Source organism: Hirundo rustica, chromosome 18, assembly GCF_015227805.2.
Source record: "Hirundo rustica isolate bHirRus1 chromosome 18, bHirRus1.pri.v3, whole genome shotgun sequence".
Taxonomy (NCBI): Eukaryota; Metazoa; Chordata; class Aves; order Passeriformes; family Hirundinidae; genus Hirundo; species Hirundo rustica.
In genome coordinates this window covers 1,889,214-1,913,807 of record NC_053467.1, presented here as the reverse complement: position 1 = coordinate 1,913,807, position 24,594 = coordinate 1,889,214, and the positions used below count along the sequence as shown (strand labels likewise).

General features: G+C 50.3%; 1 protein-coding gene across 3 annotated transcripts in view; it reads right to left on the bottom strand.

Annotated features, from left to right (window-relative positions):
• The window catches only part of GAS7 (growth arrest specific 7), a 77,944-nt gene that overhangs the window by 26,815 nt on the left and 26,535 nt on the right, over positions 1-24,594 (bottom strand). The window contains exons 1-5 of one of the 3 annotated variants that reach the window (XM_040081647.2): positions 19,589-19,642; positions 19,111-19,231; positions 5,923-5,994; positions 4,262-4,347; positions 924-977 (exon numbers count right to left, since the gene is read on the bottom strand). In XM_040081647.2, the coding sequence (XP_039937581.1) occupies positions 924-977; positions 4,262-4,347; positions 5,923-5,994; positions 19,111-19,231; positions 19,589-19,627 (372 nt within the window). In that variant the 5' untranslated portion in view covers positions 19,628-19,642. Of the gene's footprint in view, positions 1-923; positions 978-4,261; positions 4,348-5,922; positions 5,995-19,110; positions 19,235-19,588; positions 19,643-24,594 lie in introns of those variants that run through there. The other 2 variants (XM_040081645.2, XM_040081646.2) reach the window with 2 other exon arrangements.

The window sequence follows — 24,594 nt, the reverse complement described above, 5'->3', positions numbered from 1 at the left end:
CTGCCCGGTGCTCAGCACAGAATCCCCGCGGTTCCCAGTCCATTGCCCGGCGCCCAGCACGGAATCCCCGCGGTTCCCCAGCCCCGGTGCTCAGCACGGAATCTCCGCGGTTCCCAGCCCCGGTGCCCAGCACGGAATCCCCGCGGTTCCCAGCCCACTGCCCGGTGCTCAGCGCGGAATCCCCGCGGTTCCCCAGCCCCGGTGCCCAGCACGGAATCCCCGCGGTTCCCAGCCCCGGTGCCCAGCACGGAATCCCCGCGGTTCCCAGCCCACTGCCCGGTGCCCAGCACGGAATCCCCGCGGTTCCCAGCCCCGGTGCTCAGCGCGGAATCCCCGCGGTTCCCAGCCCCGGTGCACAGCACGGAATCCCCGCGGTTCCCAGCCCATTGCACGGTGCCCAGCGCGGAATCCCCGCGGTTCCCAGCCCATTGCCCGGTGCCCAGCACGGAATCCCCGCGGTTCCCAGCCCATTGCCCGGTGCCCAGCACGGAATCCCCGCGGTTCCCCATCCCCGGTGCCGTGCTCAGCACAGAATCCCCGCGGTTCCCAGCCCATTGCCCGGTGCTCAGCACGGAATCCCCGCGGTTCCCAGCCTACTGCCCGGCGCGGAATCCCCGCGGTTCCCCATCCCCGGTGCCGTGCTCAGCACAGAATCCCCGCGGTTCCCAGTCCACTTGCCCGGTGCCCAGCACGGAACCCCCTCGATTCCCAGCCCCGGTGCCCATTACCCAGCACTGGAACTCCCTCTGTTCCCCAGCCCCATTACCCAGCACGGAATCCCTGCACTGCCCATTACCCCGCACGGAACCCGCTCGTTTCCCCAGCCCATTACCCCGTACTGGAGCCCCCTCGTTTCCCCAGCCCATTGCCCTTTACCCAGCACAGAACGCCCCCGGCTGCCCTCCCCGGTGCCCCGCACTCACCGTCAGGCTGCTCTCCTTGCTCTGCCGCCGCGGTGCCGCCGGGGAGCCCGGGCTCTGCGGAGGGAAGCGGAGCGCATCATCGCGGCCGCTCTCGGAGCCCAGCATGGCTGCGCGGGGCGGGGAGAGGCGGATCCCATGGCACGGCCCGGCCCGGCTCGGCTCGGGAGGCAGGGATGGAAGGAGGGGGAGCTGCGGGAGGCCCCGGCTCGCTGCTCCGCCTCTCTCGCCTCCGCCGCACCGAGCGCGGGGCCGCGGGACGGTGCCAGCCGCCGGAGGGGTGGGAAGAGCGGAGGGGCGGCGGCGTCGCACCCCGCTGAGGACGGGGACAGCAGCGTCCCACGGGGTGGCACTTTGCTCTGCCGGCTACGAGAACGGCGATGCCCACTGCCGGGGACAGCGGTGGTGGCAGTGTCCTGCCGTCAGGCAGTTCCTGGCTGTCTGCGGAACGGTGGCATCGTGCCCCCGTGGGGACGGGGACACAAACGTGCTCCACAGACCCCCCCCAGGCGGGCAGTGCCCCCTGTCCTGGTGGCAGGGTCTCCGGTGGGGCTCAGATGCTGTGACAGCTGATCTGCGGCACGTGAGGTCGCTCCTGGCAGCATCACTGGGCTGTGCCAGGGACTCCCACCCCAAATCCCACTGCCCGGGCACCCGGTGCTCGTCCTGGGGCCCGACACCCAGCAGCAGCGTCGTGCCCAGCACCACACACGTGCGGCTCCAGGGCTGTTCTGCCGTCCGCTTGGTGGCACTTGTGACAATTTGAACGGGCAGCGTTTAGCTGCTCTCTAGGAAGCCATAAACAAGGTCTGGCCCCGTGCCCAGCACAGCATAGCTCCGTGCTGTTCTCAGCTGTGGCTTTTCCCCCCACCCCCTGACCTGTTTCCAAGAAATGTGGCTGAGCTTGCTGGAGGGATCCTGCCAGCATTTGTTTGCACGGTGGCTGCTGCCCAGGTCTAAGAAAGCATCCTGGCCAAAGCCTAGGAGCTGCTCCACGGTGGGACACAGCCCGTGCCAGGGACAGACAAGGAGGCAGTCAAGGCAGAGCAGCTTAGGATGGCCCAAGACACACAAGGAGAGAGGCAGACAGGCCAAAAAGGCTTTGAGGGGAGGCAAAAGAGCTTCTTGCAACCACGAGTTCATGGTCAGATGCTTTCCTTGCTAAGGCTCTTCTGCAAAAGCCGCCCCAGCTCCCAGGAAAAGCAGCTTCCCAAGCGGGCGTAGACACAAGCTGTTCTGAGAATGAATGCCACCAAGCAGCCAGTTGGGGATTCAGAACTAATTCAAAGCAGGTTCAAAGCAGGGATGAAGCCAGGGGTTCAGTTTGGAAAAACCTGTAATAAAGGAGCAGCGGAAAGAAAGTATCACGGAGGTGATGAAGGGAATGAGAAAAGTCCTGAAAGGGATTTCTGACAGGCTGGTGGTTGAGTCAGCTGAGCACAGCAGTGCATAGCACTGAAAGGCTGAGAGAGACTGGAGAAAGCTCCAGAAGGATCTTAGTGGAAACTTTTGGTACCTAAAGTCAGCCTGCAAAAGGCTGGAGAGAGATTTTGGACAAGGGATGGAGTGATAGGAAAAGGGGGAATGGCTTCCTACTGCCAGAAGGCAGGGTTAGATGGGATAGTTGGAAGAAATTCTTCCCTGTGAGGGTGGGCAGGCCCTGGCACAGGGTGTCCAGAGAAGCTGTGGCTGCCCCTGGATCCCTGGAAGTGTCCAAGACCAGGCTGGATGGATCTTTGGAGCAGCCTGGGATAGTGGAAGGTGTCCCTGCCATGGCAAGGGTTGGAACAAGGGCTTTAAGGTCCCTCTCAACCCAACCATTCTGTGACTCTACGACTCCTCATTATCTCAGATGTGAATTTGAGTAAGAAGCTGTCTGTGAATTCGAGTTAGAGTCAGCACTGTAAAAACAGAAGGTGGCAAATGCTGCCACGAGGAAGTTCTGCAGAAGTTAGTTAATCTGTGTTCCAAGCCAACTACAAAAACATGGGAGTCAGACACCTTGAGAAATTAATTTTTTTTTTTTTTTTGGCACAAGGATTCACAAGGGACTTTCTGAAGGACGTCACAGCCTACAAGTTTATTTGGGTTCTCTGAGGGAGTCACAGTAAATGAGTGGATAGGGGTGTCTCGTAATGCACTAGATAAGATCCTAAAATGCCTTTGCCCTAGTTTAGGTGCTCACTGTGTCCAGCCCTAGCAAATTGTCCAGAGACACAGCAGCACAGGGAGCTAGTACAAGATGTTTGATGTGGAAGGAACAGGGAATCCAAAGAGCTGGACTGTATCATGAGAAATGCCATGAATCTAAACCAGGAATACTGACCTAGGTGGAAGGCTGAAGGGAGCTACTCACGAGGCAGCAAGAGGGTCAAGGCAAAGCGGGACGGTCGTCAGACAACACGAAACTTAGACCAAGACACAGAGAACGTCAGAGAGACACTGAGAGCACCAGAGAGGCCAGGTCCACGTGGCAGCAGCACACCAATCAAACACGCATTTCCCCAGGGGCATTCAGCACTTTCATACCGAAATGAAACACAAAACTCACTGGGGACCACTGGGGGAAACGCCAGAGGGTGGGGAAGCACGGCCCAACTGCAGTGGGATCCACCAGCTGTGGCAGTCACACGGTGATGTTTTGGCAGGGAGCAAAGAGTTTCTTGGGAGGAGCTGGAAGAGGGCCCTGTGCTGCATCTGCAGACCTGTGGGGAAGACTTTCCCAGGGATATGATGCGTTGCAAGCAAAAGTGCAGTGATATTTATTGGGAATTTGGACAAAGGCGGGGGAGGCCAACTGTCCACAAGTCAGCATCCTGTAGGTTAACTGGGGGTGATGTGCTGGGTGAGGCACTGAGGAGGGGCTGTGAAAGGACAGGCCAGAGTGGATGAAGTCATTGAGAATAAAGCTCTGGATGAATTCTTTGTGAATACTGTCGCTGGGAGGGAAAGCTGGAGCTGCAGGAAAACACAATGAGATACAGACATGGGCGGATGTGCAAGTGTAAAGAGAGGACAGTGCTGGACACAGGCCAGGGGTTCAGGCTGGAGTGGCAGGAAAATTCATAGGGTTGTTAATAGTGACTGAAGTGTCCTGGTGGATTTTTCAGAGAGGAATGATCGGACAAAAAAAAAATCCAAAAGATCTTGGCGTTTTTTACTGCTCTACCAGCTGGACACAAAGACTAACTATGCTACATGCAACAAATCTGTCTGATCTGAGAGTTTCTAAAAGAAAATGACCTCTTGACTTCCTGCTCTGGGTGGATTCCTAAACTGCTGAAGTAGAAACCTATTTTTTCTTGGATTCTGCTGTTTGGCTTTTTCCCAAAAAAACTTACCTGGGTGTCCCCACTGGCTTTTCGGAGGCTCATGTGACCTGAGTCGAGCTGGTGTCCTGGGGACCCCGAGATGTAGTAGCCATTCACTGTAAGAACAGGTGGAGAGTTAGCAGGCTTGCTGCTGGCAAATGCAAAACTGCACAAATTTAAAAAACTAATCCCATAACTGAGTATGCAGATACAGATGACAGTGTTTTAAGGTTTAGTTGTGTTTATCGTTACCCTACTGTGATTTGATTGGTAATAGATGGAACATTTTCCTGAGGGGAGTCTGTTTTGCCCATGACCACAGTGAGTGATCTCTCCCTGCTCTTATCCCAACTCACGAGCCTTTGGTTGAAGTTTTCTCCCCCATTCACCCAAGGAGGAGAGTGACAGAGTGGCTTGCTGAGCATCTGGCATCCACTAAAAGTACTGAGGGAAGTACTCAATACCAAGGGAATTGAGTTTTCATGTCAAGAAGGCAAGCATGCCTTGCAAAGTATTTATGGTTCCTGCACGGAACTATAAATTGCCTTTTTTTAACGTACTGAGCAAGGAATAATGCTCAAAGTAGTGTTAAAACAAGACACTCAACTACATTCTAAATCCTTTGGTCACAATGAAATGCACAATCCTCATACAGACTACCCACCCAGTTCTGCCAATAAAGAGGGACATCAGTTCAAAAATCCCTAAGGAAAACATCCTCTAACCTGCTTTATTTGCAGTCAGCTGGCAGCAATGGCCTCTACATTTAAAACTTTTTATTCTAGAGTAATTTTTTTGCTTTTCTTTGTCATTCTGCAGTACCCAAGAGCTTTTCAGTACAGTCACACACCTGACTCTGTCACTTGCTTCCCTGCAACCTCAAGTCAAGACAGAGATGATACATATGGTCACCCCTGTAGCCACCACGTGCTAAAATTCTCAGCTGTGCTCTGCATGGAAGAGCATCAGCCAACCCGTGTGCATGTGCAGCTCTTTAATTTCCCTGCCCTCTCACAAAACAAAACTGAGGAAGTGCTTGTTGGGCCCCTCTTTGCCTCCCAGGAGCCAGCCCAGCTCTCGAGTGGACACTTCAGACACCCAGACAGAAGATGGAAGGGAGGCAACAGCCCAGAGGATGTGCCAGCAGGGAACGCCCCACCAGGTTTGCTCTGCTACTCTCTCATGACCGTGTAGCCTGGAGAAGAGAAGGCTCTGGGAAGACTTCAGAGCCCTTCCAGTGTCTAACAGGGACACAGGAGAGATAGAAAGGGACATCAGGCAGGAGTCTGGAGTGACAGGACAAGGGACAATGGCTTTAAGCTGTGGGAAGGTAGACTGATATCCGAGGTTAAGAGAAAATCTGTGAGGGTGGGGACGCCCTGGCACAGGGTGCCCAGAAAAACTGTGGCTGCTTCCCCTGAATCCCTGGAATTGTCCAAGGCCAGGCTGGACAGGGCTTGGAGCATATCCTATAACCTGGGATAGTAGAAGGTGTTCCTGCCCATGGCAGGCAGGTGGAACGAGACGAACATTAATGTCCCCTCCGACCTGAACCACTCCATGATTCCATATGTACATCGAGTCTCCATCCCACTCTATCCCAGCACTTTGCTTTGCTTTGCTGAATGGTAGAGAAGCAGATTGGAGCAGATTCACCCAGGGCAGCAGTCAGGCACAGCACCAAGCAGTACCTGCAGAACTCTTCTGCGACCCAGGGCTCTTCGGAGTGCCAGGCACGCTGCTCGGCCGCTCCCACGTCGTCTCTGTTGGAGGGAAACACCAATGTCAGGGTGATGGGGGCTTCTGCACACATACCCGAGTTATTATTAACTATTTTTAATTGCTACATATAAACCAATGGGTCTCAGTGTCCTCTGAAGCAGGTTCTCACCCCGTGAGGAGGATGCCTGCACTCCCTCTCCCCCCTCACCTCTTCCTGCTACAGCTGCCAGCTGGGATGGGTGGAGACAGAGCAGGCTGGAAGCTGCATCACTGGTTCTTCCAGCTCAGTGCCTGGGAGCACTCACCTGGCCTGCAGTCCCTGCCTTTGCAGGTGCACTGCAGTCCAGCCCAGCGTGGGCACAGCCACGGTCCTCAGCCTGGCACCAAGCAGGGGCAGCGCCTGTACCCCTGCTTTCTCCATGAAAGGCAGCCGTGAGCAACCCACAGATGTGGCTTCAGTCACATACAACGCGAGCCATAGCACCTTTTTACCCTCAAAAAAATATTTCCCTTGAAAAATTTCCTTTTTTCCACTCAGGTCACCTAGAATATACAAATATCTGACACTCCAAAGCCTGCTGCTGCCTCCTCCCCTCAGCTGCCTCTGTAGTTTAACCATTCTGCTCATTTTCTCGGCAAATGGAAAACTGTTTTTGACCACGTGCTGAAGACAGAAGATTTAAGTGCAAAACTTTTTAGAAGTTGTGAACAGAAGACAGTGGAGTGAGAGCAGCAACTTCCACAGAAGTCCAGCTAGAAAGCCCAAGGAGCCGTTCCTTTCGAATGCACGTCAGTCCCAAACCAACGATACCACGCTGCTTGCCAGGTGGTATCAAAGAAGAAAATAAGCTGTAACCAAGTCTGAGAATCACTTTGGCTGCTTCATCTGAATCCGCTGTTTCCCAAATCCCAATCAACAACCACCTAATTCTGCCAAAGCCTGGGATCCTGCGTCTGTGTCAGTATCCTGGGTGACCATGGTCAAGTGGTGATGGAGGAGAGCCCTTGAGGATTAACAGTTCAGGGCTGGCAGTGAGCACCACCTCCCTCAGGGCACATAAGGCCTCCTGTCCTGGGTCAGTGCTTATCTGGACATCAAGCAGGATGTTAAAATGCTTCAAGAGCCACAAAAGGCCTATTTTTATATATAGATTTGTGCACATATGTCTATACATACATGCACCTCTATGCATATAGATGTCACTGTGTATGTATATGCACAGAGGTGTCCTCAAGGGTCGTGTTAGGTTCCTTATTTCGGGAAAGAACTCAGGATTACAGATCCCAAATGGAAGCAGGTTCCACCCCCCACATTTAATGTCCCTGAGATACACGCCCTGCCCCTCCCTGCCCTTCCCCTCTCACCCCCTCCCCAAGCCACAGCTTGCAAAGAAAAATACTTTGAGCTTTTTCTTCCCTTACCTGATGAACTAGAGGCTTTGCTGAGTCACAGGGGAATATTTAAATTTTAGCCTGCTTTTGTGAACCGGGCAGTAAGTAAATAAATTCCACGCTAGGTCAATAAAAGAAGGCCTGAGAAGTGTCTTAACTAAACAGAACCAAAATCAAATGTCTTTTATGAGTCAGCTTGTCTTGGCTTACAATCCCCAAGTGTATGGTTAAACAAAGACAAATTCTAATTACCATCTACTGTAAGGCAAAGGTAAACAATACGGTACCCATGTGTCTTGTAATTTATTTTTTCATTATTATTTTAAATCGTTGATTAATTAATAATGTGAGTTGAGATCTGTGGGACGGGAATGTGATGCCCACTGATGCTGAGCCCCAGTGCAGTCAGTGAAATAATGTTTTTTTTGCCAGCACTGACTTTGATCCTTCATAACTGGCTTGGGGGTTTCACACAAGCATATCTGCCTCCAGCATTTTTGAGACCCTACACAGGAACGTACCTAAAAACCTACGAAATATGTACGAAATGTAATTAATTGGTTAAAGAAACGTGGCTCAGTTAACCAGAGCATGGTGCTCACAAATGGAGGTTGTGGGTTTGATCCCTGTATTCATTCCCTCGAGAGCTGGACTCGATGATCCTTGTGGGCTCCTTCCAACTCAGAATGTTCTGTGATTCTGTGAAAATTACCAGCTGCTTCTCGTAACTGGTCGCTGCTTTGCCTGCTGGCTGTTGTGGAGCTGCTGTGCAGTGCCTCATTCCTCCCCTCTGCCACACAGAGGAGCCAGACACAGAACTCGAGGGCAGAAAATTCGCTCATGAAAGAGCAGTGCCCAGTGGTTAGCAGATCTGTGAACCCAATCCAAAGCATTCAGTGTCTTGACAAATTTTCCAAAATAAAATGACTTCGGAGTTAAGCACATTGAAAAATAAGCTTAAAAAATCCCAATGCTATAAAAGGCATTAAATAGAAAAAAAAGTCTTTAATTGGGTAGGAAATGAACAAGAGTGTTTTAACTCCATTTATTTTGAGCACTGGGAGACTTCTGTGCAGGGATTATTCTGGCAGCTCAAGCAGGGATAGGAACCGATCGGGATCAGGACTGCACTGCTGGAATGCCACCTACTGGAAGCAACTACGTTCACCGAGGTAAAACTGTGACATTACAAATTTCTCTGCAGCTTAGCCACGATCAGAAGTGAGACTGGGGATTAGAAGGGAGTGGGGGGACGACTTTTTTTCCAGAGACACAGGGAAGGCTTGTTGAGAGATAATGCACTGTCTGATCCAGCAAAGGCAGAGTCTTGCCTGGAGCCTTCAGTCCTGGCGCTTGGAAAATCAGAAGGCTACTTGTAACCCTGTGGGAAAACAGTGATCATGGCTTTTAGGAATAGAGTCCACACTGGCCTAGATTTTATATCCCACTCAGTTTTCCCCAGAGGATGTTCCAGTCAAGCTAAAGCCTCGTACTCTGGGTACAATTTAGCACTGGCAGACCAACACCAACAAGTTCTGTCCTTCCTTATCAGCCACATGTCAATTAGACCATTTAGGCAGCGTGGGGAAGGAATAACCAGTAGTTTCTTTGAGAGAGATGACCCAGCAGACAACTGCAGACAATTCTGGACTGTGAAGGAGCACTGTGAACAAAAAGGACTTCTTTTCGTTCACAGCTCTGGGAGATACCCAAGGCCAGGGCTAGGAGCCATCTGCTCTAGTGGAACATGTCCCCTGCAAGGAGCTGGCACAAAGTCCCTTCCAATCCAAACCATCCCGTGGTTCCGTGGAATTTAGTTAAGTGAACAGCGAGGCAGGAGAAAACCACTTGTTAAAACTGAAATGACGTAGTAAAAGGAAAAACAGTTACAAGATCCAAGCTCTAGTGGGCAACAGAACCGGAGAGGGTTTTCACAGAAGTGGTGAAACATTTCCTACCAGAGGAAGAGAGGAAACCTGTGGTGTTGGGGGGAAGCAAGTTCACTTCTGTTTGGCAGAATGAGAAATGGCATGATGTGTCAGAGGGCCACACACCCTGGGATGTTGTCTCAGTCAAGAAACACAGCTTCTGAGAAAATCCTGAAGCAGATGATTTTTGTGATCACACTGTGGCAGCTGAAGAATGAATTGCTGGTCCCTCTTCCATGAATTCAGTAGCACCCTAAGGTCGAAGGAGCTGCTCTCCAGTTTGAACATACATCATCAGCCAAACCTCAGGGCTTTATGTACCAGCACAGTCCCTCACAACTGTGCTCCTATTCCTTCCAGGAATGGATTTAGTACCTCAGCATGGTGCCATGTGTAGTTCTATTTTTGGAGCTAAATGCCCCATAGTTTCATTGTCTAAACTACAAGAATGAGGCAGATCAAGCCATGGACCTCTGGGTCTGCTTACTCTGCAGAAACCTGCCCTGGTCTTAAGGAGCTGTAGCACCTGTCCTTTGTCACCCAGCTACTGGTGCTAACTCACATCTTTATAAATAGGTTTGGAGTTTATTTTGGCTTTAACAGCAGTAAATCTGTGATGCTGAGCAGCTACAAACCCAGTTTCTGCCCTGAATAACCTGAAACTGTGCAGGCTGCAGGATGAAGGTGCACAGACAGAGATGAAGAACAGCAACAGAACAGGTCCCCCCTCAATGCCACAAGAAGAAACCCTGAAAACTTTTCCCAAACTGGTCCTGAAAACGAGCAGAACTAGAAGTCACATCTGCAGAAGGGCAGAACAGGCCCACACAGTTTTAACTCTTCCCTTTTGGATTCATTTTACTCTTGCCAATGGCAGGCAGGAAACACCTTGCAGACAGTTTGCAAACCCTCCATAACCTTTCTGTGTTTCTCCACCTCATCTCCAAAGGCTCTCAGCAGGGTTTATGGCCCGTCCATGGCTCCTCAAAGGGTAAAGATTGGTTGGCCCTGTGACTCAGAGGGAGGGCAGTCAGCCCTGCTTTGGAAACAGGTTTTCTTGAACAGCACAGCACTCCCAGCCCAAACCTCCCATCTGCCTGGAGCCACCACGCTCTGAACCTCACCTCACCAGCCAGGGGCAGAGAACTGCCAGGGGCGTCCCACCTCATGTCCCCCTTCTGGGCTAAGATCTTCCCCCCATTTGCGATGAATTGGCAAAGTTCTCACAGCACTTAATTTCTTGATACTGTGTGTGGTAGAGAAAAGCCCAAAGGAACAGCCAAGGGAGTGTGGGGGTTTGGGCATGTCAGGAGGGAACATCACCACAGTGCCCTGAGACTGGTGTGAACCATTCAGAACTTTTGCAGTAGAAGAAGGGGGTGAATGAGAATGCAATGAAAATATTTTCCCTTCTGTTCCACAGAGGATGTGTAGCACAAGACTGAGTTTCATTGGAACGAGGAGGTCTCACCTCTGCATCAGTTCACAGAACTGATTCAGACCAGCCCTGACCTCCTGCAGACCAAAGGCTGTGGACTCTCCTGATTCAAGAACCTTCCTCATCTTTGTGCTCCCACATTTTGGTCCACGGAGCCCTGCAGTACTGAATCCTGCGCGGGTCACCTGCATCAGTATCAGCTCAAAATGCCCAAACCACCAGCCCATGCATGAGCCTCAGGACTGCAACACAGAGACCTCAAACTCCGCCATGGGCCTCCCAAGACTGTGGCCTTTACCCCCCTCCTTAAACCTAATAAAAAGTGACCCAAAAAGCAGACAGAACTGACCGGTGCAAATCTCTCTGCACCTGCATCAGACAAGAGGATCAAGTGCTGAAAGCAGAAAACCAGGCAGCACATGAACCTGTTCAGCAGGAGCTGCGGTGTCAGAACTGAAATCCACTTCCATCCCACAGGCAGTCCAATAAAAGAGAGTCTGAGGCTGCCAAACAGCTTTTGACCTCAGTATTGAAAGACACACCACGGGGACAGGCACCACCCAGGAGCTCCTGAATCGTTCTGTCCACGTGTTGAACGAAGAAGTGCTTGTTGCCACCCCACAGCACGGGAAAAGCTGCTGACAAGAGCTCTCATTTGATCTTTCAAAAGGATTGCCGGGATCTCTACCATGCCCCTCCTTTTGCAAACACCATGTGACAAAAGCGAGCCCTTCACTGCAGGCTTAGCAGTGATAATAATGCTATTTCCAGCACTTTCTGAGACTCGCTTTGTTTTTTTCTGGGTTTTAGGTCACTTTACCAAGGCAGGTTCCTATACCCCTCTTTAGCTAGGGCATCCTGTATCAGGGAAATTGTCACTGAAACGTTTTAACTGTATGAAAAAACATATAATAAAACTGCTTGACATCTCTTTGGGGTCTCCACAGATTGACTCTTTGAGTTCATAAGTTTAGTTGGAGTAGGATTTGACTGCAGCTGGTGAGGTATGAATAAAACCCCTCAACTCAGAGACCTTCCAGGGAAATGACCACTTCCAGCCACGCATTTCAGGACTGACCCAGAACTTACTGCTGCAGGTGGCATTTTACTAATGATGTTTGTGATGATAAGAACCTTAATTAGGATCGAGATAACACGAAAGCAGAGGTCCTGCTTTCCAGGAGATAAAATGCTGATTAGCAAATGGGAAGGACCTTACATAAAAGACAAGAAAAGGCTGGAAATAAGAACACTCCACATAAGGCTGGCCTCAGCTGTGAAAGCAAGGTGGCAGTAAGCCACACAATCCCCGGTGTCACAAGTACATAAGTCATCTTTAATGTGATGGGCAAGGTAGCTGGAGTGCTATTGTTTGACTAATACGAGAGGCACTGCAGCTGCGGCCCATCAGAGAATTTGTTCAGCATAATGAAATATTTTCCTGCTGAATCCACCACCCACACACAATTGTAAACCCCTCCTACAGACGCTGAGTAACTCGTTAACCGCGTCGTGGCTGTGCGTTCCGGGCACTCGTGCTCGTGTTTGGACACGGCAAGCGGCGATGTCTCCAGATGTTGCACAAGGCAGACAGATGCCAGGCACCCGGCTGAAACGTCCCTGGTGCAGGCTCAACCTTCCTGCAGCACGACCATGCTCAGAAAACCCTGGGTGCACTGAAATCCTTGTGCAGGATGTGTCCAGCCCTTACAGGGCTTTCAGGATTGATCCTGCTTCAAAGGGTGATAAATGTGGAGTGTTTATCTGGTAGGATATCCAGTGGAGACAGACGGGAATGTGCTGTTTGTCACCTCTGCGCATCTGTTTTGTCCAGGGTGACCCCAATTCCTTCATTATTGATTTTCCTAACATTTTACTTGCACATTAGAGCACTGTCTCATATGTTCTATTTCTGTCTAGTTAAGAACCAACTCCTTGTGGGTTTTTTTTTTTTTTTTTCTGGAAAGACAATGAAAAATTAGACCACACAACAACACACGGTGGAAATATTGTTACAGTCAGATAAGATCACAAAATCACAAAACAGTCTGAGTTGGAAGGGACCCAGAAGGATTATGGAGTCTGACTCTTAGGTGAATGGCCCATATGGGGACCAAACCCACAACCCTGGCATTATTAGCACCCTGCTCTGACCAACTGCGCTCATCTCAGGGTCGGGATGTAGAACAAAGGCAGATAATCCCAGTGTGAAAGGGCATTAACCACTGGAAACAATGGTGACAATAGCAGCAATGCCTCACAAGAAGGGAGGCATCTGCTGCATTGTGAAGGCTCGGGAGAATCAAGATGTTCCTCGCCCCTGAACTCCCATTTCCCCTCCCTAGGAATGCAAGTGGATACTTGTGTTACCACTTCTGAATAGTCCAAGCACTAAGATCCAGGAAACAATTTAACCCAAAAAAAGGCTTCTGCTGCGAGGCAGAGAAGACGCACACCAGGCATGGTCAGAAAGCCAAGCTGTTGCACAGACAGGTCACCCAACACCTCCTGTCTTTAGGAGGAAGGCACAGGACTGCACAGAGAGCTCATCTGGGGAGCAGCACAGAGCTCCACCACACCATACCTTGCACGGCTTTAGCTTGCTGACCTCCCTCAAAGTCTGGTCCCCCCCTGCTCCCAGCCATGCACCCACCCCAGCAGATCCTGTGGTGTGGAGCCCACGCTCTGCTGCTGCCTGGTGACATTCCTGGCTGATCCTGCCTTTCCCTGGAGAGCTCCAGGGCAGGACCTCGAGGAGCAGGGACCTGCCCCAAAACACAGCGGGAAGATTCAGCACAGCCGCAAATGAGAAGCACAAATGAAATGTTCCTCTGAACTCGTATTAAGATTTTTTTTACTCAGGCAACGAGAAAAAGCAAAGCAGCAGAGGAGTGACAAGAGCCTGGTTAGAGGTGACGATTGTAAAAAATGGGGAAATACAAAGACACCAAATAAAGAATGATTTCCATAGAGTTCCAGGCATTTGTCAGTTTCTACACTAATGAATATTTTTCATGTAGTTTATGCTTTACAGGCTGAAAAAACAGGCCTGACAGGGATTTCAGGAAGTCATACTGTCCCCGCTCTACCCCAGAGCAAGGCCAATGTGAATTTTCATGGTTTTGCATAACCTACTCCAGTGACACAGACTCCCAGGCAACTCTGTACTCCCACACTTCATTTCCAAGAGAGCTTGGAAGGGTTAGATGTCCTGGTTGCAACTGAAATGTGTTCCAGTGATGAAAACTGAAATTGAAATTGAAATCTAGTGATGACAGGCATTGCAAACAGTCTCTTCCTTAATGGCATTTTCTTCACTTTAAGCCTACTTTCATGACCCTGTCCACATCTTTGCTTTCTAAGGGCAGACACCCCCAATCTCTTAGCATTTACCCACAGGCTATGTTTTCCACATCTTCCATTATTTTTGCTACTCTCTTCTGGGCTTTATCCAACTGACTCACATATTTCCTGAAGTGTGGAGTCCAAACAAGATAAAATATTCCAGCTGAGGCTTTATAATTTCCTTGTAAAGTTGGAGGCTTACTTCATGCCTGACAGACAACACTCCTATTTATACAATGGAAAATGCTGGCTGGTTTGTGCTAGCACAACACTGGTGGCTCTCACTCAACTTCAGATCCTCCAGAGCCCCAAAATGCCTTCATCTGTAAACTGTTCCATTGCCTGTCTTTGCCACTTAATTATTTCTGATGAAATCTCTGACCTTAAACTCATCTTTACTGAACAGCATCCTCCTGTTCCAGGGTGATTGTGAATTCTCAGCCTGTTCTGGGCAGGGGAGAACACCGTGTTCTCTCCCAGCTCCAGTTAAAAGTTATTGTTTGAATGAGTGCTCTCAGTGTCACCATGCCATTCATCCCTGGAAGCACTGCCGAGAATGGATTCTCGGGCAGATCACTGCAGGATTCCCTTCAGGACAAACTCCCCTCGGACAAGGGAGCATTGATGACCACGCTCTGAGGATGAGCTGGCAAACAGCTTCGCAGCAGCTTATTGTGATTTAAATACGGTCCCCGCTTTGTTTCCCCTTTAGTCAGCTTTAAAACGGCCTTTGCTGCTTTTCAGATCTGTTTTCCCATCAATGAACTGCCTTCCTTCACACAGGTCCCCTGCTCACAGACCCTGCCTGGATCTGGGTAAATGTTTAGCCAGTTCCACCCCACGAGAAAGCCCACACCTCCTCTACCAGAGCTTTTTAATGATGGAAGTGCTAAAACTGCCACAAACCATTGGGCTGATATTCCTGGGTCTAAGAGATTTTAGCCTGCTAGCAGTGCTAACTCTTTCCCAAGGGAAAAGTTCTCAAGAAAGCTTCTTTCAAAACCATCTTGGTAAAACAACTCTCCTTTCCCAAAACAATCTTTCTCCAGGTGATGCTTTGCTGTTTCTCTGGTTTCACCAATGGGATTAGAGAAGTGTTGTTCCTATTCACCAGTTATGTTAAGTCTGTATCAGAACACCTTACAAAATTAGTAAGAATTAGACAATAAAGCCTTCTCTATGCTCTTTGCCTTCTGAAATATTTGGTGTCTCTCATCTTTCTTTCGTGTTCTACGATGACAACAGACTTGCCAAGAAAGCCTGCCCTTGATAGCATTCCCCCTCAGAAGGCAGTGGGGCAGAAGGATGCTCTGTACCTGACCCAGGGCTCAGCCACAGCCCTGAGCTGGGTGAATCCCCTCTCTCTGCCCTGGGAGATGTCTCCCACTCACTGGCAAGGCAACTGGTGGACACCCAGCACAGCTGGAGCGCTGCAGTGAAGGACATGCCCCTCTGAGGATGTCCAAACACAGCACTTCACACGAACAGACAGTGAACACAACGCCTGGAGCTCCCACCACGCTGCTGTGTGCCTCTCTTCCACCTCGTGCATGACAGACCTGCGATGGAAGGGGTAACCAAAGGGAGGCTGCACGATAGCCATGCCTCAGGGACATGTGCACAACGAAAGGAGCATGGGTCTGTGTGCTCCAGGCTCCAAGAGACCTCACAGAGAGCTGCTCAACCTAAAATGCAGTGCTACATTTGCTGCCTAACACCAGCCCTGAAGCCAGAGCGGTGCACTCCAGCAATTAACTGCATTTAGTGGCACATCAAGGCTGCGTCCCTCTGGACTCTGGAAAAGTGGGATCAGAGGTGCCCTGCCGCTGGATGCTGTCATCAGGGACCCAGCAGCTGCATCCATGGATGGAGCACCCTTGGATGGAAGCAGCTGGACAGGATCCCCTGGGTGCACACAGCACAGGGGCAAGGCAGAGCTCCGAGGAACTGCTGGGAGGGCTCCAGCTGAGGAGAGCTAAGGATCCTGTGGGATGCCATGGAGAAAAGTCCTCCTTCCCTCCCTCCCTTCCTTTCTTCCTCCCTTCCTTCCTTCCTTCCCAACCCTCTCCATAAAGAGGTTCCTGGTTCCAGGGAGATCTGAGAAGTGGCTGTGACGTTACACCAAGAGTTTTGCATCAGCTGCGGTTGGTGGGTAACGATGATCAGGACACCGTTAATTACACAGTTCACTGAAGGCTGGAGAGATCTGTGAAGGCCACTGAAGGCCAGCCAGCTGTCCCCCACTCACCTCGGAGTTCCCTTGTGCGAGCATTAAACCGTGACACCTCTCAAATGCTTCAGTGTACTTTCATCACCTGGTACATGGTGAACTGGGAGCAGCCTGGAAGTACAGCTACACCTTGATGGAGAAGAGACCTGGCTCCTGCTGCTGAAACACTGCTGCTAAGGAGGCCCAGAAGGACAGAGGCCAGTGAAGCCCTGTGACAGAGATGTGTGCCAGCACCGTGTCCTCGTGACAAGCATTGCCAGTGTTTATCTTGGTGCTCCCAGCAGCAGCTGCAGCAGTGACAGGACAAATAAGCAGTTCAGACAAGTCAGCAGTGAGCTGTCCAGTCTGTGAGACTGGCATCACCCATGCCAAGCACAGGAGAGATGGGGACCACAGGCTTAAGGCTTACAGCATACTGCCTTTGACTTTTCCTATGGCTCAAACCCAGAGAACACATTTTAAGTGTCAAAGTGCAGTCCCACTGTCAGGAGCAAGTCTCACATGCCAAATGTGACTTTATGGCGGCTGCATGGCTCAGCAGGTCCAGCTCTGCAGCACAGTCAAGGAAGAAAGTGTAGCAATGTGAAATCTGACCAACATGAGGCCATGGCTTGTCCTGAACCACAGGTTTTGTGGGATCAGAGGTCAAAGCTAATTAGTCAGATTAAATCAAAACAGTGTCCAGACAGCTGCTCATGCCAGGATTGGGTAAGGCTTCACCACACACTTCAGCCAAAAGGTCTGGAGGTTGCATTCTGCATTCTGAAGCCTAGATGACACCACAGGTGACACTTTGGTGGCACATAGTCCACTTGGAGGAAGCACAGGCATTTGAGATCTGAGTCTGATCATGCAATAGAGCCCAACATTCTCAAGCAATATCACTCAGCCACAGTCTCTACACAGCTAGAAGACTCTGAAGACTTTCTAACTGGGAGGCTAGATAAGCTGAGCTTGCCAGGAGCACCAGCTAAGCTGGAGGGTAGTCAGAGTGCCCCTGCACATGCCACAGGAGATTCCTGTTGTCCCACAAAATGCTCCAGCCCTCATGGAACAATGGGAGGCTCAGAAAAGCAGGCTTCTTGAACCCAGCACGGGAAAAAGAGCAAGCCTAACTTCAAAGCCAGCTGGGCTTAGGATTGGTTTGGTGAAGAGATTCTCATCTAAACAGAACTTGAATAAGTGATCCCTAAAGCAAGGCTCAGAACACAGAAACCCCACTTCTACACTCTCTTACATGCTGTTCTGAGAACCACACAACACTGTCATAGTTGAGAGCACAGCCATAGGTGGTTTGGGCATTCTCCTGGGAAAGACTGGTTGGAAGTGACCTCTGGAAGCCTTCAGCCCAGCTACCCTGAGCAGGATCACTGCTAACAACAGATCAGCCACAGCTCTGTCCAGCCAGTTTCGGAGATTTTCCAAGGACGGAGATCCCCCCGCCTCCCTGGTCAGCCTGTGCCAAAGTTATCCTCCCTTCCTAGAGGAATCAGAAGCCTACTCATTTCTGGCCTGAGCTCCCAAGCAGGATATGGCAATTGGCCCTTGTGATATTACTTGTAACTTTTGTGAGGGAAGTACAAAACTGCCTGACATTACAGAGAAATTCAGTCCCAGTCCCCCACCTTTCTGAGGCAGGCTCTCTGTGACAAGAGCCCTTATCACAAAGAAACAGGCTCTGCCTCTTACTGGTTTTACCTGGCCTCAACCCAGTGAGAATGGGACCATCACAGGGATGGCTCAGAGCTGAGCAGAATCCCCTCCTCCCCTACATTTGAACTGCAGTGGGGTTGGGGTATCGAACTCCTGGTGATCTCCCCAGCTGTGCAGGGGGTGCAGCCCAACAGCCAGAGCAGGCTGTGCTTGAAAATGGAGGCAGGGTTAAATGGAAATGCACCTTCTGGAGGGAGCATCCTGTAAGATGTGAGCTCATCAAACTCCAGTGAAGGATGACTTGGCAAAATTCTGGGCCAAAAGCTTCTGAAATAAAACCCATCAGCCCCTGAACACACCATGAGGTGCCCATGGCTCTCCTTTGTGAGTGAGATAAAGGAATGCCAGAGGTCACTCCTGATGGCTGCAACTTCCCTGTGAACAAGGCCAGCTCCTGCTGTCCTCTCAGTCACGTCACTCTGGCATTCTTTTTATGAAAGAAATGTGGATTTACTGGTCACAGGAGCCTGTTTTGCAATGCTGCTGTGAGCTCATGATGAGAAGAGCAGGCTGACACAGAGAGTCTCAGGTAAACAGGAGGTGGTACAAGTCTGACAGGTCTTGAGCAGGCGATAAGATCGTGAGTGAAGTCTGCTTCTCAACATGACACTGAGCAGAACACACAAATGCAGACTGAAAGCTTTGTCTGTGTTGTCCCATTGCATGTGTTCTTCTTCACTTGTCTGCATGGGAGAGCTGAGTCAGACCAGTTCACTGTTTCTGTTTTCCCCAGCGGTGCTTTGGTGATATCTGATGTTCTATTAAACTACTTTACACGTATGTGTATATACAGACATAAATATCTCCAGGTAAAGGAAATAAGGAGTGTGGTAAAAATGGTATCTTTAACAGTGTTGCAGATTCTAAAACATTTATGACAGGGACATTTCTACTTTACATTCTCTGTCTTTTGTCAACATTTTAGATGCCTTCTGATGGTCAGAATCAAGATGACAGAGGATCATAATCTTGTATTTTCTTTGTCAGGATCATAATAATTACTTCAGCTCTGCAACTGCTGTTGCTATCAAAATCAACTAGCAAGATGATTTCCTGAAACAGATCTGTGCTGGTATAGTGAAACATTTACTGAAAAGCCACCCCCACTTACCATTTGTGAAGGTGTTCACATAGTACCTGCGACCCTGGGGAGACATGTAGCTCTGCCAGCCGGGGGGAAGGTGGCCGTTCAAGGTGTCTTCTCCTGGCTGAGGAGTTGCCTTTCGGGGTTTCTGCTGAGAAAATAATAATAAAAAAACACCAACCTATTAAGTCAATATCTAGATAATCTAAAGTCTAACCAGACACACAGCTGGAAAGAAATGATGTGGTTTAGCATTCTAGAGATTCTAACATACCCGAAGAATTTCAGTCCATTTCTCCCTTCATCTGTGCTAGCTTCATCCAGAACATGAAGCAACATTGCCTTGAAGAAATCACCCTTTGGGACAGAAATGAACCCCTCTGTATTGAATGTCCCAAGAGCAGTGGAGCTGTCCAAGAAAATGACTCTGGTTGAGCAGTGAAACACAAAGCATGAAATGATCAAGTGTCTGAGAAAGAGAGGCAGGCATCTGGCCCTCCTTTACCTTCCCATGGATGTACCAGCGAGTCAAAGCACTGATCATGGAGATGCTGTCACAATTTATTTCACATAGGCACCATCACCTGAACCACCTCTCTCCCAGTAAGCTCCATTGAATAGCACTGGAACAAACCCTGGGACAGCTCCTCCACCGTGGGATTAATGGTCCCCTGTTACTGTTTGCAAAAGCACGCTGAAGTAAACTCTGCAGTGTGGGAGTGTACCAGCTCCACAAGAACACGGCAGCAGGTTGGTTCCCTCATATTCCCTTCACGGATATCTGGCCTTGAAAATAAGAAAGATACACCAGACTATCTCTGCTCACAAAGAGGAATCTGGGCTAATCCAGCCCTGGGTTCTGCTTCAGAAGATCCAGATTTCACACATTTTTGCTGCACGCTCGCCAATTCTGTACCTAACACCTCCTTTCCCTTCTGGAACTGAAGTCCCTCCATTTCCCACTACCCCTACTACGATCCTACAGTGATTCCACATGCCAAGCAGGTCACCATTAAGCTCAGATCACTTTAGGGGCCCATGGTGTTCCTCCACTCTGCACAGTCAGCACCAAGTGCCCTGCAAGGACAGTCATCACCAGTTTGCTTAAGGGAAGCTCTGAATCACCCCAACATCCTTTCAGTCACATTTGCAGTGTTGCCTCATGTCTCTCTGCTGGGCTGCAGGAAAAGCAGAGGTCTCTCACAGGTGAGTGCCACGGCTGCATTATTAAACAAAGGCTATGCTATGCGGATGGTATACAGTAAACAACAGCAAATTTTGGATAAAAAGCAAAGCTAACCATTGTTTCAGCTGTGGTCCCTGCCAAAATGCTCATCACTTCAAAAAGCATGTAAGCATTATGTTTTGCAGTTGCTAATTCTATTTTTTGGTTACTGATATTTCCACCTCTGCTTCTGATTTTGCCAATCAAGAAGTGCTGTGAGCACAGTGGTCTCAATCAATGACAGTCAAGAGGAAATCTCAGCACTGCCAAATGCTGAAGTTCTTGGAAACAACAGGGAAACAGTTTGCTTTTACGTGCGTGCATTGTGGTTTAACTCCAGCCAGCAACTCAGCCCCACACAGCCACCCACTCCCTGCCTCCCACCCCTGGGACAGGGATGAGAATCAGAAAAAGAAGTAAAACTCATGAGAAAAGAACAGTTTGATCATTGAAATAAAGTAAAAGATAATGACAATAATAATGATAATGATGATAATAACAAAGAAACAGGAGGAAAAACAAAGAGAGAGGAATAAAGCCCAAGGAAGGCAAGCGATGCACAGTACAATTGAACACCCATCCTCAGCCCTTCCCCGAGCAGCATTCGGCCTCTCCTAGCCAACTCCCCCACTTTATACACTGGGCATGATGTTCTGGGGTGCGGAATATCCTTTTGGACCACGTTGGGTCAGCTGTCCTGGCCTTGCTCCCTGCTGGCTCCTTCTGCAGCTCCTTGCTGGCACAGCACAGGACACTGATGAGTGCTCCACTCAGAGTGAGCGCTGCTGAGCACCAGCTGAACCATCAGGGTCTTATCAACATCGTTCTCATACCGAATCCAAACTCAGCACTGTGCCACCTACTAGGAAGAAAACGAACTGTACCTCAGCTGAAACCAAGACAGAAGGGAGTGTGTGTGGATCTCTTCCCTTTGTTTTAGACGGGAATGTGACTCAGCTCACTATTAGGCAGGACTTATCCCCCCATAGAGATTGCAGAGAAAATCCACTGAATGCTGGGACCGCCTCTGTGTCAGATCCCCTAACTGGTCCGAGCGCAATCCCCTCCCAAAAACACTTGGACTCCAATTCCTACAGCAGCTTTTGGGGGAAAGAGGAACAGAAAATAGCATAGGGGAGGAACAGAAGAAAAAGGAAAATTTGACTTCATACAGGTTTCCTCACCACCCTGCCCTCACAGAATCACCAGCTGGTTTGGGTTGGAAGGGACATTAAAGATGACCTCATTCATTCCCCCATCCATGGGCAGGGACACCTTCCACTGTCCCAGGCTGCTCCAAGCCCCAATGTCCAACCTGGCCTGGGACACTTCCAGGGATCCAGGGGCAGCCACAGCTGCTCTGGAAACCTGTGCCAGGGCCGCACACCCTCAGAGTAAAGAATTTCTTCTTAATGTCCTAATCTCAACCTGCTGTCTCTCAATTTGAAGCCATTCCCCCTTGCCATACCACTGCAAGCCCTATACTCATCACGTAGGAGCCCAGGATGCTCTGGCACAGAAAGTGTGGGATGATGAGATCTGGGACAGATGCACATGAGCCTGGCCATTATAACACACCACAGAGTAAGCACCTCATAGTTTAGGCACACTCAGGAAGCCGTCCTTTCAGAAATGAGAGTGCCAGAGAGGCCATCGTGGGTAGCACATCGTCCCTTTCCTGCCAAAACAGGAGATCTGAGGAAAAGGAGAGATTTTCTTGCTCTGTTTTCCTCGGCAGACACAACCCTGTCCCAGCCAGGCCACCTGCAGTCCCTTCTCCTTGCATTAGCACAATTAAACCAGGACCACGTTTGCACACCGATGTGGGAGGAGTTTTGGTTACCGTGGCATGTGATGACAGACAATCCTGCTGCTGGGACACGGCAAGGACAGGGAGCAGAGGAGCTGGCCTCTTAGTGTTCCAAGAGGCCAGCTCCACATCTGGCACAGCTCCACATCTGGCACAGCACCCACAGACAGGCTTCAGAGCCCTCCCAAACCCAGCTCCCACCAGGGCAGCCCTGCTCCCAGCCACACGGAACAAGGAAAGTGCTTAGAGGTACCCATGTGGAGAAGAACCCTTTCCTTAGACAGATCACCAGGACTGGACTATGACTTTGATTTCTTGTTCCTATTTTAGGAGAATTATTGCCAGGATAGTTTCTGAGAGCAGTAAATCACAACAGAGGAGGTCTGCATGGAGAGGAGGTTCCCTATCAGCAGGGAGCATTGCAAACCAGCAAAGAGAGAACAGCAGGCAGGGACTGGACATTGAGGAAAAGCTCAGCTTGAAATGAATCTGCTTGAAATGAATCTGCCAGTCATGAGGATAAGTATCAAGGCTTACCAGGGAGCTGTGCACTTCTTGTGGGTCCTCCATCAAGATTAAGTGCCTCTTTCTAGAAGTTCTGCTCTATTCCAATAAAGAGAAAATGCCAGGACCCTGATGCCCCTGCCCCAGCTCAGGCTGGGTGGGCTTGCTGTCCCTTCTGCTTTCTAAACCTCCCAACTCAGCGCCTCTGAGCTCAGAAATGTTCAGGCCACTCCCCTCACTGTCACTGCTGGAAGTGTCACCAGCTGCTGTCACCGTGGTGGTGGACAGGCAAATCTGGACCCAGAAAGGATGTCTGCACCACACGATGGAGGAAACAGGAAACCTGAACAATGTGAGGAGTGAACCTGTGACCCCAGCGAAATCCTCCTCCATCTGCATTTGATGCCTGGAAAAGGGATCAAAGTGCTTCACAAAACACTGAAATCCAGCAGCACAAGCGCTTCTCTCCCAGGAGATTTCCTGGGATCAGAATTCCGTAGCAGGGGAACATGCGAGAGCCAGGCACCCAGCAGGTCCTGTTCTACGTGACAAGCGATGGTTTGTGTCTGCTGCCTGCAGAAGCACAGGGATGGAATTCTCCTGATAAATGCACAGCAGAGAGGAAAATAAATGAGCAGCAAATGCACAAAGGGCACTGGAGCTCTTCAGCACCAAACCAGGAGATAGGGAGATGGCAAAGGCAAGCATGAGGAATAAGAACAGATGTGTGGGGTTAACTCACCTAATCCAGGACACCAGCACTGACAAGAGGCAGAGGGATTTGCTGTTTAGGTCAGAGCACACAAACCTGACCATCCTGTGTGCTTGTTCCCCTGCATCCCTGGACACTGGGACAGGGATTGAGAAGAGGACAACCTGTGTGAGCCAGAGAGCCACAGCACCACAACCCTGACCAGGAAATACTGTCTCATCTGCATGCTGCTGTACACTGATGGTCCAGAAGCGTGTCTGAAGGGAAGGACAACTGGGTCAGACATCCTGGATGCTTCACATGAGGAAGAGCAGCAGCCAGGGCCTGCCTGTCAAAGCCCTGATGTTTTCTGTCTGGCTGGGCCAGCTCAGAACAGGGCAGCACAGCCAGCAGGGTGAGGCAGGTGGGCGCCTCTCCCACTCCACCTCTTCTGACTTTCTGACTGTTTTCTTTTTCTTTTCTTTCTTGGTCGTCTTGATCAAGTTAGCAGCAGCCCAACTCATTCTGTTCCTTTGGAAAAGCCCTTGGCATTGTGGTTCTGTCCCAGTGGTGGAAGAAAAGCCAAAGAGGGTTTTATGCAGCAAAGTGAGGCAACAGGGAGTAACACACATCAGCTCAATCCATCATGACTCTCAGGCAAGTTCTGCCTTGCTCAATAGAGGAAAATGACTTCCCATTTTCAAACTGCAGGAAATCCCCATTCTCCTTCAAAGAGGGATCCTGGGGAGGAAACATCTGTGTCTTGACAAGCCTGAGCTCCCTGAAGATGTGTAGGCTTGCACAGTGCTCCAGCAGAGCTCAGACCAGGGGCCATTCCCAACAAAAAGCTCCAGGGAAAGGAAAGCAAAACAATCCCAAACCCATGAGTTCAAGCCTCCAGCAACCTGATCTAACTCTGAACAAGGGGTTGGACCTGAGACCTTCCAATTTAGATTCTTCTGTGATTTTATGATCCTATTTCAGCAGAGCCTGCAGCCAATGAAGAGGAGCCTCTGGCTGTGGGAAAGGGCTGGAGGGCAGCATCAGCACACTCACCTGCTGCTGCCACCTGCCCAGTCACACTTGCAGATCCAGCAGCACAAGGAAAGGACACAGAGCCCAAACAAGCAGCTGCCCTGCAGTGCTGGAGGATCACTGGTGACAGAGAGATGGGCCAAATATGGAAGGGAAACTCCTTGCAAGGACACAGCAGGAACCTGCCCCAGAACAGCCTGTGTCCTGTGGGCAGCAGCTTGTTCTGCACTGACAATACTGAGCTTA